Genomic DNA, 21030 nt, shown 5'->3' with positions numbered 1-21030 from the left:
AATAAAGCTAATCTGACATGCTCTCCTTTCTCATCCTTGAATGACAGTAATAGAAATGCAGGTTTACCTTCAGGCACAGTATTGTTTTAACAACAAAAACAGTAAGGAAGGCGGTACCTCCTCCAGGCTGCGAATATTCATTACAGGGCAATTCATCCTGTGGTCTCTTATAATGCTTCAGGAGTGTGACAATTGCATCGTGTCCTTTTTGAAGGGAGAAAAAGGACTTAATTTTTGTTTGATTTATTCAGCTTACCAATCAATCTAAAAATGACCAGAGGGAGCTTGAAACATAGGATGCGTTTTAAGAAATAATATATTGCAGTGGAAATTTAGTACACTCATTCATTCATTCAAAATAACTCATGAAATTTCTTCTAAACAAGGCACTATGTTAGACACTATGTTGGGTGCTGGGGAATACAATGAACAAGGTGACGATGGTCCTACCCTTATGAAGCCTAGTGTAGTTGAACAAATAAAAATGGTAAGAACATGTAAAGAGGGAAATATCCTGTGCTATTGGGAGAATATAATAAAGGAACCACTACAAGAGTGAAAAGCACACATGGTAACCAGCAGGGAGAGATGTATTTGCTATGACTGAGCATTACATTTGATTGACAACTGAGGCATCACATGGCACTGAGATAATTTACATAAGTCTTTGTGGCAGGAGACAGCTGGCTACTCAACAACATTTGTACTCCCCATTCATGTAGTGATTTTGTCACTGGGAATGGCTGCCTACCCAGAGAAAACAGTTCTTCATCCCCTTTGCATTTAATTATGGTCTTAGGATATATTCTCACTAAGGGAACTTGAGCAAAAATGATGTGAATTCCAGGCCAGGGCTTTAAGAAACTGGTGCGTGTTCTCTATCTACACTCCCAATTGGCTGGCTAGATGCAAACAGTTCTGAGGCTTTAGGGGATGGGGGAGAGCCATCCATTGACCAGAAATGCCCACCCTGGACTGTTACACAACTGAGATATAAATTTTGCTGACATGTAACCACCAAAATTGTGAGGTTATTGTTAAAAATTAAAAATGCTAAGGGATCCTCTGAATAGACCAGTGATTTTAAGTAAAACTAAACTTCAATGATATGTTATGCTCTCACTATAAAAATAATCTACAGAAACTATTTTATACAAGAGGAAGAAAAGGCAACCTTAAAGACCCTGTGAAGAGACTTATGAAATGCAAAAGAACTCATTGTAAAAATGGCAAACTTGAGGAACTGAAAAAGCTTAAGTGTTTATCCCAACAAAGGTACTGGTTCAGAGTACACCTAGCTAATGTATATATAGAGTATATGCTGAGAGTTGTGCATGTGTATCAAATCCTCCCTTCAAAAGGAATTAAAATTAACAGAGCATGCAAGATCCTGAGGTGGAATAAGACATTTACTAACACTAAAAGCATTTCCAAATACAACATCCCAAGACCATTTTCTTCAAGAAAAACAAAACAAAACACTGTGATTACAATTGCTTCAACTTGCAGTAAAGCTTAAATCTACAGAGGTAACACCACCAGACATTTTCTTATCATCCATAGCTTTCTAGCTTTCTATACAGGACACGTGGATCTGTGATTTTCTCCAATCATGAATATAGGTTATAATAAAATAATGGGTTAATAAAAGGTTATAATAAAATAAAGGTTAAAATAAAATATTAGCACTCTTTCTCTGGACTCTCCTGTGCTCGCATTCAGGGAAACCTCAAGACCCAAATGCCATTTCCCAACAGGCAAATCTGTAAAGAAAAAGCCTAACAGGCCAAAGGAACAGATAACGTAAAGGTTCCGAGATGGGAGCAAACACGTCATATTCAGAGAATGAAAGAAGGCCAGTGTGGCTGGAACATTGCAAGCAAGGATGAGAGTGGTGTCAGACTCGGTTGGAGAAGCAGGTAAGCACACAAGAGTAGTGCTTCACTACGCTACCTGTCGCGCCCGGTGTTATGAAAATTTCGGTGTGCTTTGTCTGTGTGTTGAGCACCTACCTTTTTCCCCTTCTCTGAAGGCCATCTTAGCCTCAGGAGGAAAGTAACATCACCAACAAAACAATTTCTCTAGTATTAAAAAAAAAACCTTCCTCTGTCCCATCGCTGGATTCATAGGTTCTGAAGTTATGTCTGCTCCTCTCCACACTGTTGCCCCCCCCCCCCCCCCCCCCCTTTATTGGACCTGTCGTGCTTTTGGGGTTGTTCTTTTACTTAATTTGTTCTTTAAATGCTTGGGAGCAGGAATTGAAACAGAAACAAAGTATTTTTTTTCTTATTTTTGTTTTTCCTAGGAGAGTCATCTTTGGGGAAAGAAACAACCCAAACCCCAAGCATTTACTCAAGCACAACAGAGCTTAATGCACTGAGCCCACCTCCTCGCCTGGTCCATCTCAACTCCTCTGCTGGACTGACTGCGGCTGACAAGCCAAGAGAGAACTCCTTTCCCCAGTGAAGCAGAACGCCGCATCTTGAATCCTGAATGCCTGTGTAAGTCAGTGATCACACCCTGGATGTTACCTTTTATTTCAACAGCTCTCTTGGCTCCACTTGCTCTGAACAGTTTTAATTTCCTGCCAGCACAGTGGCACAATTTGCTGGCATTTTCTTTGGGATGCTTTTCATCAAGAGCCTAATGAGAGCCTAGGTTCTGGCTGATGATAAGCATGAGGCTGCCAGAGAAATGCCAAGAGGCCCTCTCAGTTCTGGAAGGCATCTCTGCCTGATTTCTCACCTCCTGTTAACTGTGGGCTAAGGCACACATGTATGGGAAATTCTCCACTGCTAGCACTGCTCTGACAAACTACCAAAGTGTATGTGAAGCAACCTGAAAACTACTAAGGCCTAGATCCCTGAAACTTGGCCACAAGCAGTTAAGCAGAAATATGCTCTGATGGAACTTACTAAATAGACTTGTTAAGCCAAACTCTTGATAATGGATGTACCCTGATAACCAAGGCACACTAATGGAACACATCCAGAGATAATCAAACTTCCACTAATTAAATAAAATGTTTTCCTCTATCTCAGAACTTACTATCTAGATCCAAGTATTTTACCCAAATAGGAGGTTGCTCTGTTATTAGCCTAATGCAGTTATAATAGTGCTTTGCACTTTCAGAGTATTATTCATTGGAGCCCCTGAGGTTTTGGCAAATGAGATGCTACTTCTGGCTTGAAGTCTCTTTCATTTCTTGTTCCCCACTCTTCCAGTCCTATCTGTATTCCCCAAATTCCATGCTTTCCCTTTGTCTTCTCATATTCCTTTACTCCTTACACTTGGAGTGATTCCATGCCCTGCCCCCCTCCAACCCCAGGCTTTTTGCTTTCAACTTCCTGAATAGCTCTTTCTTTAAAACCTAGGTTATTTTCTAAGGCTAGGTTTTTTTTTTTAAGGCTATATGTCCATCTAAAGAGCTATTACACAGACAGTTTAGTGTCTCTGTCATGGTCACTTACACAACAGAGGATTTGATTCATAATTATTCAAAAAGGAAAAGTACCAATTTTACTATTTTCCTATAATGTTGTTTTTCTGCTTCACCATTTCATCTTAGGAACATTGGATGCTATTTATTGACATGAGAATTTATTTTAAGAACATAGAAGAAACTTGTTATGGAGATTATTTTAAGAACTAATTTTGAATATTAATGGTAAATGATACCACTATGAAAATCTTCTCCCTGACTTCGCAACTCTGAGGCCCTTTGGGTCCAAGATTCAGTAGAGAACATGGAGGTTTGGTCTTGATTACAGAAGCCAAGGACTTTTTATTCACCTCCTAGACCCCACATGTTCATGTCATCAGGGGGAGTCTGAGTCTTTTTGTACACCTGCTTCAAAGAAAACTTTCACAGTGACGATATAGATAAGACTTTGCTCAACATTTCACTCTCTTCTCTTTTCATCATTTTAAAAACTAACTTCCCAGAAGCACTGAAAAATGGGACCAGAGGGTGGCTCCTGACGTCAGCCCTCCTGTGATTCACCATCCTCCTGTCTGTCCCAGTCCCACACACTGTGAGTTCGATCAGAGGTGACAAAAATTCCAAACCTGCCACATATTCTCATAAATCTGAAAGATGTTTTAATTTTATATCCCAGAGAGGGAGCATACATCCCTTTTCCCCCATTAGCTTTGCCCCTTCATCACCAGGCCCAAAGAAGAATACCACCAGTCCTTCACCTTAAGATAAGAATCCATAGGGATGAATGCTTTTGCAAAAGAACATTATGTACAAACCAAGTCGCTTGGTTTTCCTCTTTCCTTTTTTTCCCTGTCTTTCCCATGGCCTTCTTTTCCCTTTATTTTCCTTCTACAAATAGTTATTGAGCACCCATTAGGAACCAGCTCAACTAACATCTTTCCAGGGAAGTCCTCTGTGACTTCTCAATTTTAAATTGTGTCCTTGAACTTTTTACCCACCATTGAATTTCCTATTTTATTCATAGCACTTATCATTATCTGATAGCTTCTATTTGTTTTCTTGGTTGCAGACTTTAGAGCAGGGAGATATTGTCTCTCTACCTCACTGTTTTCCTTTAGTTCCTAGTACAGTGTTTATTCCATATTAGATTTGTAATAAATTTTCATTTAAATGAATGGTACAAGATAATGTTGAAATGATCTTTACTCTTATAAAGAATTCCATCTGATAGAAAAGAAAAAATAATTATGTAAATGTTCACTCAAATTTTATTTAGCCAAGCTCTAGGAAGGAAAGCTAGAGGATGCTGTGAACATCCACATTAGTGCTATTTTACAACAGGGTGGAGAGGTCAGGAAACAGTTCCTTGGGGAATCATTTTTCAGCTAGACTTGAAAGATCAGTGTGAGTTTATTAAGAAAATAGGGAGAAGAAAAGCATTTCAGCCAGAAGGAAAGTGTTCACAGTTCCAATGCAGAGAAAGAAGAGCTTTATTTGGAGTATTCTTTAAAATATTCTGCCTATTAATTTGAGTATTAGGGTTGTGCAATTAATTATAAACCTGTTATATTTAAAGAAATACCAATGCAGACAACAGAATAGTGGTAATTAGTATTCAGAACATTGACTACATTATGACTGATCAGATGCCATTTAGTAAGACATGAAATAGAATGTTGTGATTGAAATATCTGCTCATACTCAGTTTGACGGCAACAAATATGTTTTGAGCAGCTATTAGGAATCAGCCATTGCATTACGTTTCTGGAAGACAAAAATTAGCTCAAATGCTTGCTCTCAAGAAGTTTACAATTTAGTAGGAGACTGTTTCAATGTGAAATGATAAATACAGAGATAGAGATGTGCATGCACATGGAACAATAAAACATAGAGAAAGGACATGTGCACTAGCTGGACTATCAGGGAAGACTTTCTGAAAGAGCAGATCCACAAACAGAGTCTTGAAAGCTTAGTAGACATCAGAAAAGTGAAGAGTGAAGTGGGGTGGAGAGAATGAAAGGGTGTAGAAGCAGAGAAAACTGCACAAAAAGAGGCTTGGAAACATGGAATAATGCGATATGTGTAGGGACAACAAACACTTTTGTACTGCTATCCTGTGAACAGATACTGTCTCCTGGGGTTATTATGCAGATTTGATGAGTTAATGCATACGAGTGTTTACAACAAGCCTGGCACAGAGTGAACACCTAGGGAATGTTAGTGATCTAGTAAATGTGACTGTGACTGTGGCATGTGAGGTCACACCCAGTGACAGGAGTACCTGAAGTTGAGGTTTGAGAGGTAGGAAAGGCACAGGGCACCGGCACAGGGCATGCCATAACAACAAACTGGGACTTTTTCCTAAAAGTGATATTACTGAACAGCACTTGGGGCTCTGCTGCCTACTGCCACCCTCTAGGCAAAAATTCCAGAGGCAAAGGTTTGGTGATAAAGGAAAGAAGTCTTTATTCAAGAGCAGTTACTTAAGACTGTCGTACAGCTTTAATCACTTAAGCCTATCAATTAAGGCTCAACTCTGACACCTTATCTTTTCCATTTTTTAGTTATCTTGTTTCTATAGGCTTAGTTTACAAACTAAAAACAATATAATATACAAGAAATACCCAATTTTGGAAGAATGGAAGGCTTCTGCCTCAGAGCCTGTTCCCTCTGGGACACCCAAAGAATAAACCTGCCACCCTCTGCTAGGTCAGCCTTATACTAGCCTGGGCCGTGAGTTCCTTCACAACACAACACCGTAGGTGGGGAAATGCAAGCAGCTGCAGCACCAGTAAGCAAGCCTGAGAGCCACAGCCTGAGAGAAAACCAGCTCACAAGCCAGAGAGCTCTCATTTGGCTAGGGAGTTCTCTATTTTTATTTCCATTGGCTCCGGAGGCATTGAGCTTCTTCTCAGCCAATCCCATCCTAGACTGCCCACAACTGCCTTGGCAAACTCCTCCTATGGCCCTCCCTTGCTTTTTCCAGTGATCTGAGTTATCTTAATGGGATCTCTCTGTCTCAGTGACAGTGGGGCAGTGAGGGATTTTAAACTAGGGAATGATAGGGCCTTACCTGTACCTTGAATACATTGCTCAGACTATAGTTGGAAAATGAATTCAAAAGATGTTTTAAAAAGATTAGTTATGAGGCTACAAAATGGGCCAGGGTATGGATTAAAACAGAGATAGTAAAAATAAAGAAAGAATGAGTTCAAAATGTATTTGTGTAATGGGGTGCTGAAAACCAAAACCAAAATGGAGAAAACCAACACAGCTATTGCTTGGCGGATGGGGAAAGAGGAGCAGGGTCATTGGGAGTTACTTTGCATGTCTAGAAAACTTGGCCAGTGTTTTAGTAACATTAAAACTTGTGTCAGGGCTCAGAGCTGGGCAAGATGGGAGTGACTCTAACCTGTGCTGTGATGTAGCCTGAGGGACTTGGAGGGTGCTTCTACCTCCTGGGGCCCCACTTGCCTGGACTAAAAATGGCGGCCAAGAAAGGCAGAGGAAACTAGACTACTGGCAGGTGTAACCCAGTATGGGAGGAGTCAGAAATAGGATTTTGGAGGAAGATCTGCACTGGGATTTAAACCCAGGTGCAGCAGCCATACTGGGGCTTAAGTATGAGGTGTAGGGGCAGAGAGCTCTCTCTCTCTCTCAGCCATGCTTAAGCTCTGGACCATGGGGGAAGGACAGTAGGAGGGTCGTGACAGGCTCTCTCTGTCACTGGCTCTTGACCATGCAGCTGGGGAAGGAGAAGCCTCTTGACCATGTAGCAACAGTGCAGGGTTTTGGCCACATGGTTTGAAAGAATGCAGAAGGATTCCCTGGCCCACCAGAGGGTGCGGTTTTGGATTAAGAGTAGGAGCCTAGCTAGCCGAGCTCGGACAGCTGGAAGAAGTCAGAATCCTGACTGGAGTCTGCACAGCTACCCTACAGACTTCTGTTTCTTTTCCTGAGAGATGGTACCCCTGACTGGTCTGGCTTGGCAAGGGGAGGCAGGACTGTGTGTTTGTGGGTGTTTCTTTGTTTTTAAAGGGAGTGAGATTTAATGGCAGGATTCTGCCATTACTCTAAACCTGTATAACTTTTGAATAAATAGTTCCTTTCCTTTTTACCAGACCCTGGCATTGAGAGACACAATTCTCATTGGCAAAGAACAAAAAGAATGTAGAGCAACAGTCCCACAGGAGGTTTTGGTTACATCTGGGAGGTGAAATAAACAATATGTTTTCACTGAATGAATATGGGATGGGGGTGGGGAGGAAGTTGGAAGAGAAAAAGTAGTCAAGCATCAATCCAGATTTCTAACTTAGGTGACTTTGGACAGTGATGTTATTAAAGGACAGAGCGAATGGGGAGACAGTAGGAGAAACTGACTGGTGAAGACAAAAAAGATGTTCAGTTCTATTGTGGACTTGTTGAGTTTTACCTGCTTCTCAGATCACCAAAGAAAGGGATTAAGCATGTCAGTTGGTATGGTTGTTTAAAAACATGGCTGCAATTTTTTTGACATTTCTACATAATTGTGGGAGAAAAATCTGTTGTAGTAAAGAGACTTGCAAATATGTGTTAAAGTTGTTAAATACTGTTTTATATAGTTGCTTGCAAATATACATATTAGAATAATTGTTTTAGATTACTTTCATAATATTTTGATTAGTGATTTTCAATATCTTCATGATCTCACTTCAGTCCTGCGGTTTCACTCAGTTGCTTAAGTTGGGCCACAAGTACACATCAGAGACAGAGCAAGAGAAGAAGCAGAGGTTGTTGGCTCAGGCTGAGAAAAAAGGCTGCTGGTAAATGGGATAGCTCCACAAGAGGCCACACATTCTTTGAGTAGGAATCAACACTGTCACCACTTGGTGGAATGAATACGAGAGAGCTGGTAGTGACTGCACTCAATGTGGATCCCACCCAGCTGGTTACCTTCCTACCCACCCTGTGCCAGAGAATGGGGTTCCCTACTGTATCATCAAGGGGGGGGGGGCAGGCTGGGGCATCTAGTCTACAGGAAGATCTGCACCACCATCGCAGCTCTGGCTATGCTGGTGGAAGCTATCTGGACCAATCACAATGACAGATATGATGAGATCCACTGCCACTGGGGAGGCAGAGTCAGTGATTCACATTGCCATGCTGGAAGAGGCCAAGGCTAAAGAACTAGTTACAAATCTGGACTAAGTGTACACCGTTGGATTTTCTGTCCATAAAAGTAATAAAAATTCTCCTTCAAATAATAAAAACATAAAATGAATGGTATCCCTAGAGTCATAAATAAGAGATATCAATACAACAAAACAACACATTTTTATATATTCCAGTGGTGTTTGGCAGGAATATACGCCCTTCATTAGTGGGCTTGTAGAAGATGCCCATCATCCTAATACTATGTTAATATGTCATATTTCTTACCAGACACTAAAGCATGTTGTAAATTAGGAAATACCACAAGATTTGGGAGTTAAGTGGATATTGATTAAACCTGTGTTATATACTTGATAACAGATACCACCATTTTTATTGAGAATTTGGTATGTTCCAGAGATTTACATCTCATTCCTAATCCTCTGCAGAATTCTGTAAAGTGGTTATTAATTTACTCATTTTAAGTTTAAAGATTAAGGCTTAGGGAGGTTAAATAACTCATCCAAGATCATGAATTAACAAGGATAAAATGTGGATTTAGATCTGTCTGAGTCCAGAGTGACGTGGGAAGAGCTTGACCTCTGTAATGAGACAGAACTCTTGTGCCCGCTCCCACTTCAGAGCTGCGGAGTTTGGGCAGGTAGGACTTAACAGCTCTAAGTCTCCAACCATTGGTAGTAGAAAGATAATACCAATTTAAAGAGTTATTTTGACAATTAAGTTATATATGCATATATAAGCACATGTAACAGGTGCTTAATGACTATGTTCTCTTCCACTATCATTTTAATACATGTGGTTTCTTACAGAGTTGTTTCAAAAGTATTTTTCTGTTATCTCCCTAAAAGAATGGAAGTTCTTCCTATTCTTATGAGAATTGGTATTGCTTTATTTATTTTTAAAGAAAAGAGTAACTAAACATGTAGAAATATAACCAGTACTACAAAATCACATATAGATTTAAAACTATCATTTAAATCCTTTGTATATTCCTTCCTCTACCCCACCCTTAATGCATACTAGTATACTAAATTAGATTCACTCAATAAACTAGGGCCCTTTAACTCCACAAAGGTAAGAGTTCAGTATAGAAGAAACTTGAGAATTTATAATCCATTGATAAAAATTTATCAAAATATTTAACAAATCCACCTCTTCTTCCTTCCACTTCTCCTCCACACTTATCTCTTAGTTATTTTTAACTGGCTGAAAACTGCAGAAACTCACCACTGTAAGACTTCATTACTTTTTGAGAATACACTATAGTATGTTTACTATAAATAATTCTCACCATATAACACACTTGTCAAAAGAAATGAACAAAGTATATATCATGATACAGGAGCCTTGATTTTTATTGTTTTTGCTCACTTACTCACTAATTCTCCAACTGCAGCTCCCTGTCACTGTGAATTAGAGTGGTTCTGCTGTATACAAATATTGTATTCAGGGTAATTAGATATTGGAATAGGACCCTCTGTAAATTACTTTAACTGGTGTCAGTGCTGAAGCAAATAAGAAGTTTTAGCTAAAGAGAAGTTTCAGTTCTGTTTCTAGTTTGGGTTATTTTTCTGACCCTAAACAGCCTGACATAATGGAGTGCTTTTCTCTGTCAAAGGCAGCCTTTTCAAATCCAACTGCCAGGCACACTATTGAGCTATGTGTTCAATTCTAATTGGCTGAGATCTTTTCAATTTGGCAGATTCATCCTTAATGCAATGGATGTAAGATTATGTGTAGGTCTTTTCAATGGTTTTTCCATACTGGTGATTAGGGCAGAGGATTTGAACATAAGCAGGCTGCTGGCTATTTCTTCTGGCCAATTTAAATTGATTCATACAAGTCCTTTGTACCCCAGGGAAAGGGCAGAACAAATCCAAGTGAGTGAGACAGCTATCGCTACTTTCAGATGGAATAGTAGAAAAAAAGCAGGGGGAGGGAGGAAGGCAGACTTAGGGATGGGAAACACTCTAAATATTGTAAAATTGGATCTCTGAGCAGACTGGCAGAGAAATACTGAAATTTGAACAATAGGCTTCTGTGTAAAATCAAGGTCACCAGGAAAATTATTTCTAAGATTGATTTTGATATCTTTAGGTTAAAAGGGCTATGTAAACAAAGAAACAAAACAAAACAAAAACAGGCTCATAGAAACAGAGACCAAAGGGTTGGTTACCAGAAGGGAGGGGGTGAAGGAATGGGTGAAAAGGGTGAAGGGGAATATAGTCAATAGCATTTTAATAATGATACATGGCGACAAGATGATTATTAGAATTAGTGGGGTGATCACATTGTCACATTGTTAGGTATAAAAATGTTGAATCACTATGTTGTATACCTGACACTAATAGAAATAATGCAATATTGTATATCAACTATACTTAAATAAAAAAATAAAAGGGCTATGTAAATGAAAGTATTTCTCCTATCTGATCCTACAGGGAGCCATGGCAAGTCAGCTCTTTCCTGAAAGTGTTTTAAAAAAAGATAACTCTTCCAGCATTGCAAAGCACCCCTGATACGCTTTATCGGAACAGCAGAGAGAGGGTCAATGAAAAATTTTTGAGGGGTCAGGTGAAAAATTTGTTTTAGAATCGTTCAGAGATGAATGTTGTTGAAAAAGACTACGATTTTCTCTTGAGAGGGTACACTAGGATACGCTATTCGAATTGGGCACATCCAAAAGTATCCTTCAAAAACAGGCAGGAGCTGGTTATGAAGCTGCCTTCTGGTTTATTTCTCTCCTAGGACAGGAAGTCACGATGGCGCCATTTCTACATAATCTCTGTTCTATAAAGAAGAAACTCCAAGTGCAGTTTTAGTGCTTCTTCAACTCCATCTCCAAGTTGCCCAGGAAAATCCTCAGTATGCACATCCACTAATTTGGTGAGTCCCTCTCTGAACAAGAAAGGAAAGCATTTCTTTATCCAGATAAAACAGGGACAGCGTACTGTTGACAATGTGTTTTAAAAGGTCATTCCAATCCTCCTTGAACACATGAAAATGATGCAACATTTCTCCGGCAAGAGAAAAATAACAACAATTTTATTTTGTTGGTTTGATTTGCTCTGCCCTAGAACATATGCAAAATATCCATCTGTCTCCTGAGCACTAACATTCAATTTGTTAAAATTCATAGTAATAATGAAATGCAACACTGATGCTTGGCGCATTAGTTGAACAAATAAGGGTGACAAGCATGGCATATGTTGCAGAGACCAGTGGCTAAGTCCTCTAAGCTACAGGAATTTTGTTGTCATTTGGTAGGAACTCTTAGGAGACTACACAATGATTTATTGTTTCATAAAGTATGGGAATCCACAAAGAAAAATGAAGTAAAACCAGTTTTCAACTATCACTCTCAATCAACTAAACACAAACAAAGCCAACCCCTGTGAAGAGCTAGCCGCAGCAGCTATTTCTGAGCTGTCTTCTGGAAGACTGATGCTTTGTAAACAGTCTTTCTCTGAAACTCAAATTTCTTAAGAGACACTGAGAGTCACTTGAATAAATGCAACGTGTTGAGTAACTAGAACTTAGTAAGGCCTCCTGAAGCTTCAGAATATGTAAGATATTCCAATGGATACTCAAATATTGAAATACTTGAAATTTCTTCTACACAAAGCAGAAGGTCATTACACCTAACAAAAATCAATACAGATACTTATCAAGACATGTGTGTGAATGTTCACAGCAATGTTGTTTTTAATAATCCCTAATTGAAAACTATTCAAATGCTCCTAAACAGTAGAATGAATAAATACATTATGATATAGTTGCAAAACATTATACTGTGCAACAAGAATGAATGATTTACAACTATCTGCAACAACATAAATGAATCATACAAATTGTTGGTCAAAAGAGACCAGATGCAAAGACATATATAGCATAACATTCAATTCATATAAAATACAGAAAGAGGCAAAGCTAAAATATGTCTCAAGAAGAGAGCAGTAGCCTTTTCGGAGAGTGATCAGAAGAGAATGTAAGTAGAGATTTTGGACGCTGGTCATGATTCACTTCTTCATCTGGATGCTGGAGTGAGTTTAGTTTATGAAAATTCATTGAAGTACAATGTGCAAATGTGTGTGTATTTATACAATACTTAAATAAAAAATAAAAATAGGCTTATATCTCACTCATTCCTACTATTCTATATTTGTTCACTTGTCTCTATTAAATAACTCCTGTATTTTTTAATAGAAATATTCAAACTTCTATGTTTTCTTCTCCTCATCTATGTTCTTGTAGCTCCCCATTTATACCCATTGAATTCCATCTCTCCTTTCGTTAATGGACTTCCATGTCCTACTTCAGGCAGAAAACCTTTTATGCCAACTTGGTAGTCTGAGAAATCTTCCAGTTTAGTAATTGTTCTTTAACATGGATTTCTAAGAATCTAGAATTTAAAAAGATAAGAACACTTCTTTACATAAACATCCTAAAAAGGCAATGCAGGCATCAAAGTCTGACATATGTTACCATATTCAGTTGTAACTCTCTGTTTTCAATGACAATGCATATTGCTCCATGTCATCTAGAAATTTAAACTCCATAGGAGCTCATGTGTATAGAGCTTGCTTATGTACAAGCTCTATATGTACCTCACTTATAAGGTACAATATATCTTGATAACAATGACAAAGGTGCTATTTCACCTTCTAAACGTCTGAAGTTTCCTCTCCCTTAAAATGGAAAATTTGTTATTAATCACCTTTATTTCTATATTGCTAGTATTACCAATGTTATCATTACTGAAATGCCGGTTACTAGGTACTTATTTTGTGCCAGACAGTGTTGTAAGCAGTGTACACATACTACCTCATTTACTCTTTATAATCTTGTAAAACAGGAGTTGTTATTATGCTCATTTTCCAGATGAAGAAACTGAAGCTCAGCAATAATTAATAACTTGCTCACAATCAAAGAACATGGTTTGATTTAAACCCAGATGTTCTCATATCAAAACCCAAGCTTTCACCACTTTGAGCTCAAATAATTCATTGGCTCCCTTATTTTTTTCTAGTGGAGGAACTATCAGCAGATTTGACAAATATTCCCTTTCTTTTTTATATTATTTTCTTTTTAAATTTTTGAATTATCTTAAAAAATTTCCCCTGTATAAGAGACAAAGACATGTTCTATGTCTACTCTATAAAAGTATCCATTACTACCTATCACTGTTTTTGTTTCTCTAGTACCTAGGCATGTGATAGTTCATTCTCTTTTCAAAGTGTCAATACAAAGAATGCTTTCAGTTTTTATGCAGCTCAGGAGTTTCCTTCCCTAGTGATGATCTATTAGACTCTTTGATCCAAGTCCCCAATGACTCAAATATAATCTACAGAGAAATGGAAGTGTACAAATCATGCAAGCAAAAAAATTATTGATGCCATCATCTATGCACACAGTTCCATGTATTACTACAGAGCTGCCATGATGAAAAATATACCTTTTTCATAAGCCCACATCAAACATGTCTGCTCATCTTTTTCACCACTTGATCTGCTGGGATCACAGGCTACTAGATTCATATCAGCTCCATTATCCAGTAAGAACTGAACCAGGCGAATGTGACCATGGTAGCCAGCGGAGTGCAATCCTATAATGGAATAGAATGAGAGTGCAAAAGAAAAAAAGAGGAAAACAACACCAATTTTCAAAAGACAATCAGTCATTACCACATAATAACCCTGTTACCAGAAATATAAAGGAAGAACAACATTTTTTGCTAAAGAATTAATTCTGTTATTGCACAAACAAGATATACTTTAAGCAAAAGGAGTATCCTGTTCTAGTTGATCTCTACAGTGTCTTTTGTTTAGCACAATTTCTAGTATTTCCATATCCACTGCAATTACCAAGAACAAAGGTTAACATCTTTGTACACATCAAAGAACAAAGACCCAAATCAAGTATTTTTCTTGAGCAGCAAACCAAGGGGGTGGGGAGGAGGGCAGTGTGGTCAGTTTGTTCTTGGTACAAGCCATAGAGATTAATCAACTGCTGATAATTTAGCACAAGACTGATGCTGACCCAAGGTCAGTTGCTTTTTATTATAACCATGCACCATCAATTCTAAATGATGTAACTGATAAAATATTTCTCCTCACTGGGTGGACAACTCCTGGTGCCCTCTTCCCTCCTGAGCATGCCACTGCCACTGTCCTTGACAATTTCTGACATGCATCAGAAACTAGTGATGATCTCAGCACAGTCGCACAGTCTTACCTGTGTGCCCATCTCTTCCTTGGTGGTTGATGCTTACAACATTTTGATCGAGAAGAAATTTAACCAGGTCAATGTTCTTGCCATAGGTGCAAGCACTGCAAAATTATATCATAAGAAAACAGAAGGCTCTTTTTATGGGCTGAATTACATTGAATTGCATGCCTGCTCCCCTTCTCCACTCCTTTCCCTGCCACCAACATATTAATATGGTGAAGCCCTGACTTCCATAACCTCAAAATGTGATGATATTTAAAGAAGTAAAAGTTAAAATTGAATCAGTTGAGTGGTCCCTAATCCAATATGACTGGTATCCTTCTAGGAAGGGAAGAATAGCACACAGATAGCAGAAACAGAAGACATCCATGTGAGGATACAAGGAAAAGGTAGCCGTCTACAAGCCAAGAAGAGAGGCTTCAGAAGAAACCAAACCTGCTGATGCCTTCATCTTGGACTTCCCACTTCCAGACATGTGAGAGAATACATATGTGGTTATCAAGCAACATAGTGTGTGGTATTTTATAATGACAGCCACAGAGAGTAAATACAGCCCTGGTTGACTCAGGCTATTCTAGATGTTCATGTCCATGTATGAGTGTCAGAGAAACAGAGAAGGCAGGAGCAGGGAAGGAAGGGGGAGGTGATGAAAAATATCCTATTTTTCACACATAGAATAAAATCCTGAAGATTCTCACATCTGGACCTTCAAGAAAGAAGTATAAACTTTCTAGCAAATATTTCCTAACAAATATTTCCTATTATATTAATCCTTTTCCATAAAAAGAAGAAAAATATGGCAAAAGTTCCATGCCTTTTTAGTTACAGGACCTAAGCATTTTAAGGACAATTGAATAAGGGAACCCAGGAGGGCCCTAAGAGATTCAGTTATATCCAGGTCACAGTCTGAATTTTTTCCTGGTGGTGTAGGAAAAACATGCACTATCCCTTTAGAGGCTTTCTAAACCAGAGGGCAGGATCTCACAGCTTTCATTTTGCTGAGGGAACATTGGTAATGGAGTTAAAACTCCAGAGCTCTGGCTCATGGTACTAGCCAGAAGACCTCAGACCAGTTCTTTGATCTTTTTGAGTTTTAGTTTTACCTCCTATAAAATAATTATAATAATTTTCTACCTGCTACATTCTGCTGAAATTTCAAGTGCATTGGTGCTTATGGAAGTACATTACAAGCTACAGAGGACTGTTCATTGTCAGTTCTTTCCTAATGGGAGTATGTTTTTGTGGAAAACTTAGTATATTTCAGGACCGCTGCCAATACAATTCTTATAGATACAGTTTATAATTAGCTTTGTTGAAGTAGTTATTTGAAATTCTGATTTCTGTTATTTACCTTGCAAGCTAAGATGAATAGAAAAAATTATGTAAGGTAAATCAGGCATGGTGATAACAAGTGGATTTTTTTTGACTAGTAATTCTCCCAAATTTTCTTCTCCTATAGGTCCCCCCACACCTCTTCTTTTACTATCATTTGTTTTCAACACTCTACTTCTAATCTCCAGGGATCGTTATGGCATGTCACAGGTCGCTGGACAGACACTGGGCAGAGCCTGATCTAAATCAGGAAGGATGTAGAAACTGTAATATTGTGATATACACTAATAAGTACATATATTTCATCTTCAACTTCATGCCTGGTACTGAGCTCCTAAGACTCTTGTAATTTCTTAAGCAATTGGAAGAACTTTTGTTATATTTGTTCTTTTGTCTTTGAGTCCCGAAATAGCTCCAGAGCAATGCAAGTGAAAGGAGAATCTTATGTTATTTATAATAGGCCCTTTTCAACAACACCTGTGTTTATGTTAATAAGGTGATTTTTGGAAAGCCCCCAGATAACTGCCAGATGTGGGTTGGTTGCCAGGGGAACCAACCTTGTGAATAGAGGGTTGTCAGCACTCCCACCCAACCTCAGGGAAGGGGAAATGCAAAGACGGTTGAATTAGTCACCAGTGGTCAATGATTTAATTGCCATGCCCATGTTATAAAGCCTCCAAGAAGGTCCCTAAAGCACAGGTTTTGAAGAGTTTCTAGACTGGTAAATACATGGGTGTGCTAGAAGGCCCCGCCTCCCCTCCTGCATACTTTGCTGTATGCATCCCTCTTCCATTGGCTGTTCATGAGTTATATCCTTTTGTAATAAACTGGTCATTTAGTAAGTAAACTATTTTCCTGAGTCCTGTGAGATGTTATAGCAAATTATCAAGCCCAAGTAAGGAGTGGTAAAACCTCTGGTTAGGGCCAATAGGCAATACTCAGGACTTGTGACTGGCCTCTGAAGTAGGGAACAGTCTTATAAGACTGAGCCCTTAACTTGTGGAATCTGACACTAAGTTTAGGTAGATAGAGTCAGAATTGAATTGAATGGTAGGATACCCACTTGATGTCCACATGGAATTAGAAAGCTGCTTGGTGTGGGAAAAATTCATGCACAGATGTATTCCAGAAGTGAAGTAGTATTGTAGAAGAGTAAAGAATAACTGTTGTTTCATTCCAGACTTGGTTCTAGAAGAGGTAATACTCTGGGTCTCACTATTACCTCTTCCTTGGATGGTCATGTACAAATCCTTTTTCTTTAATAAAATATCATTATTTTCTTTAAAGAAACACCAGTATTCATCTAGCTGAACTGTTGTTTCCTCCATAAAGGGTGATCATGAACTAAAGGCTGAGTTTATTGCTGTCTCCTCTACTTTCTTGCCATTTAGGTCTTTGGCATTTATCACATTGTTATGATAATGGATATACCCCTGCTTACCATGATATCTTACAGAAGAGTTCTTTTAAGAAGGGAAGGAATCTTGTCATCATAACATTCCTACCAGCATCTATATAAGGGAAGTTCTTAATAAACCTATCTTTTTAAATTATATTTTATTGATTATGCTATTACAGTTATCCTGATTTTTTCCCCTTTGACCTGCTTCACCCAGCATCCCCCATTCCCTCAGGCAATCCCTCCACCACTGTTCATGTCCATGGGTCATGCGTATAAGATCATGGGCTACTCCACATCCTATACTGTACTTTACATCCCTGTGGCTATTCTGTAACTACCTATTTGTACTTCTTAAACCACTCACCTCTTCACCCATTCCTGCACACTCCCTTCCCATCTGGCAACCATCAAAATGCTCTCTGTGTCCATGATTCTATGTTCTTTTTCTTTACTTAGTTTGTTTTTTTAGATTCAATTGTTGATAGATATGTATTTGTTGCTGTTTTATTATTCATAGTTTTGATCTTCTTTTTCTTAGATATGTCCCTTTAACATTTCATGTAATAATGATTTAGTGCTAATGAATTCCTTTAGCTTTTTTCTTGTCTGGGAAGCTCTGTATCTGCTCTTCAATTATAAATGATATCTGCTGGGTAGAGCAGTCTTGGCTGTAGGTCCCTGCTTTTCATGACTTTGAATATTTCTTACCAATCTCTTTTAGCCTGCAAAGTTTCTTTTGAAAAATCAGCTGACAGTCTTATGGTAGGTAATTGACTTCTTTTCTAGTGCTGTTTTTAAGATTCTCTCTTTATCTTTAAACTTTGGAATTTTAATGATTATGTGTCTTGGAGTGGGCCTCTTTGCATCCATCTTACTCGAGACTCTCTGTGCTTCCTGGACTTGCATGTCTATTTTCTTCACCAAATTAGGGAAGTTTTCTTTCATTGTTTTTTCAAATAGATTTCCAATTTCTTGCTCTTTCTCTTCGCCTTCTGGCACCCCTATCATGTGAGTGTTGAATATCTTGAAGTTGTCCCAGAGGCTGTTTATACTATCCTCAGTTTTTTGGATTCTGTTTTCTGCTTATTGTCCTAATTGGTTGTTTTTGCTTATTATGTTTTAAATCATTAATTTGATTGTTGGCTCTACTGTTTTTTCCTTGTAAATTGTTCTTTATTTCAATTTCTTTGTTTCTGATCAGATCTTTTTTATGCTGTTGAGGTCCTCACTAAGTTCCTTGAGCATCCTTATAATCAGTGTTTAGAACTCTGCATCTGATAGATTGCTTATCTCCATTTCACTTAGCTCCTTTTCTGGAATTCTGATCTGTTCTTTCATTTGTGCTGTATTTTTTGTCTCCTCATTTTGGCAGTCTCCCTGTGTTTGTTTCTACATGTTAGGTAAAGCTGCTTTGACTCTATGTCTTGGTAGTATGGCCTAATATAGTTGGGGTCCTGTAGGGTTCAGGAGCACAGCCTCCCCTATGACCCAAGCTGGGTACTCAAGGTGAACCCTTTATGTGGGCTGAAGACACCCTCCACTGTAGTTGAGCCCTGGTTGCTGTTAACAGATCAATGGGAGAGATTTACTGAAGGCAGTCAGCTGCAAGGACTGGCTGTGACCACTTACCTCCAACCTCAGTCCTCCGAAGAGGATCAGCTGTGCAGGGGCAGGGTGGTGGTGCTCTAATGTGGTTTGTAGCTATCTACTGGGTGTGGTGGCCCTGGAGTTTCCTTGGTGGTACAGGCCAAGGTCACCCCCTATCTGTGTTTTGCCCAGGGTTACCCTGCCTGAGTTATAAAGCTATTTGAGGTAGCTGCTACTTGTGCTGGGCCTGCAGATTTCTAAGCAAAACCAAGCTGTGCATATAGGCTGGATGCTGCTAGTGCAGAGTCTGGGGCTCACTGAGGCCAGCTGTTGCTTGTTTGATATAATTTAAGAAATTGTACAGCCTGAGCCAAGACCAGCCATTCAAATGGAAAAGCAGCTTGGGTTGGCCCATAAATTGGGTGGGGCAGAGTCTCTAGGGATCTCCAAGGCAGTTCAAACAGTGTTAGCCCATTTGATGGAGTCTCAGATATGGCACCAGCTTCCCATCTCTATGGTGAAACAGTTTAAAAAAGTGACAATGGCCTCTGCTTGCCTTGATGCCAGAAACTTCAATTTCTCCCTTTATGCCAGTGGTGCCTTTTAAGCTGGTACTCCAGTGCTAGAGTTCAGAGGGAGTGAATCTGAGTAGGTGAGTCTGCGTGTGTATTCTTTAAGACAAACTACTTGGGGTTCCAGAAATTTCTTCTACCAAATCATCTCTGCTGGGTTTGCAGCCAGAAGTTTTGAGGACTTATCTTCCTGGCACTGGAACCTTGGGTTGGGGGGTTTGGTATGGGGATGGGACTCCTTGCTCCTGAGACATCCCTCCTGAATTTTTATCCACCACATGTAGGTGAGGGACCAGCCTGATCTGCATCTGCTCCCCTTCTACCAGTCTGGATGGATATAGTTTCCTTAATTCTGTTGTCAGACTTCCATTACAGTTGATTTCAGATGGTCCTGAGTGACGGTTGTTCTATATTTTAGTTGTAATTTTGATGTAGTTGTGCAAAGAGGCAAGCCATGTCTGTCTTCACTGCCTCTTAACTGGAAGTCAATAAACCTTTTTTGAATAAGTAATTGAGTGAGTAAAAAGCTACCATCTCACTGCAATAGAGTTTATCAGCACTGATTTTCTCCATTATAAATAGTACTCACAGTACTGTATTTTTAACATTTCATTGTCTGAGTTGCCTCATTATTTCCTTTCAAAGCAACTATTTATAGGAAGTAAGTTCTGAATATATACATGTATGTATATACATATGTGTATTTATGGGTGTGTTTATGCATACAAAACATTAACAGAAATAAAAATATTGAGTGGTTACTATATACAAAGCACTGTGATTAGTACATAAAAAATTCATAATCGAGTAAATTCTTCATGTACAAGAAAAATTTCTTTTATAAATCTGTGCTTAAAATGAATAGAATAAACACATTATGCTATTTCCAGTAGCCACGGGTTTGCACAAAATAAAACAATTGAACGTGCTTTTAACTCAACTTCATGAATCTTGTCATATAAATGATCTTCTGGAAGGGACAATCACCTTCTGATTTGAGTTGATTCCAATTTATGTGCACAGAATAGCAAAATATTTTAAGAGCCTGAGGTATATGCCTTAACAAGCGTGACCTGTGGGGAAAGAGAACATCAGCAACTGTACACACAGTTCTTCCAATTGTCCTCTGCAATGACAAATCCCACTTATCCATTTAGACTGAAACTGTGATCAGAAGAGTTCTGGCACCTGCTTTGTTACAGGGTGTATAGAAAACAGACTAAATATTTTGGTAGGAGAACATGAAGATATATGAAAGCACAGGATTTGAAATTAGGTGGGCATTTACTACATGATTTTCCAGACATAAGAATCCC

At 38.8% G+C, this 21030-nt stretch overlaps 1 protein-coding gene and 1 pseudogene across 1 annotated transcript in view; one reads left to right on the top strand and one right to left on the bottom strand.

Annotated features, from left to right (window-relative positions):
- The window catches only part of LOC114496618 (serine/threonine-protein kinase TNNI3K), a 279002-nt gene that overhangs the window by 173513 nt on the left and 84459 nt on the right, over window positions 1-21030 (bottom strand). The window contains exons 10-12 of the mRNA XM_028512225.2: window positions 14828-14922; window positions 14049-14198; window positions 118-204 (exon numbers count right to left, since the gene is read on the bottom strand). Of these exons, the coding sequence (XP_028368026.1) occupies window positions 118-204; window positions 14049-14198; window positions 14828-14922 (332 nt within the window). The remainder of the gene's footprint in view (window positions 1-117; window positions 205-14048; window positions 14199-14827; window positions 14923-21030) is intronic.
- LOC114496141 lies at window positions 8123-8629 on the top strand (annotated as a pseudogene).

Source organism: Phyllostomus discolor, chromosome 5 (assembly GCF_004126475.2).
Source record: "Phyllostomus discolor isolate MPI-MPIP mPhyDis1 chromosome 5, mPhyDis1.pri.v3, whole genome shotgun sequence".
NCBI classification, from domain to species: Eukaryota; Metazoa; Chordata; class Mammalia; order Chiroptera; family Phyllostomidae; genus Phyllostomus; species Phyllostomus discolor.
This window is presented reverse-complemented; position numbering and strand designations above follow the sequence as displayed.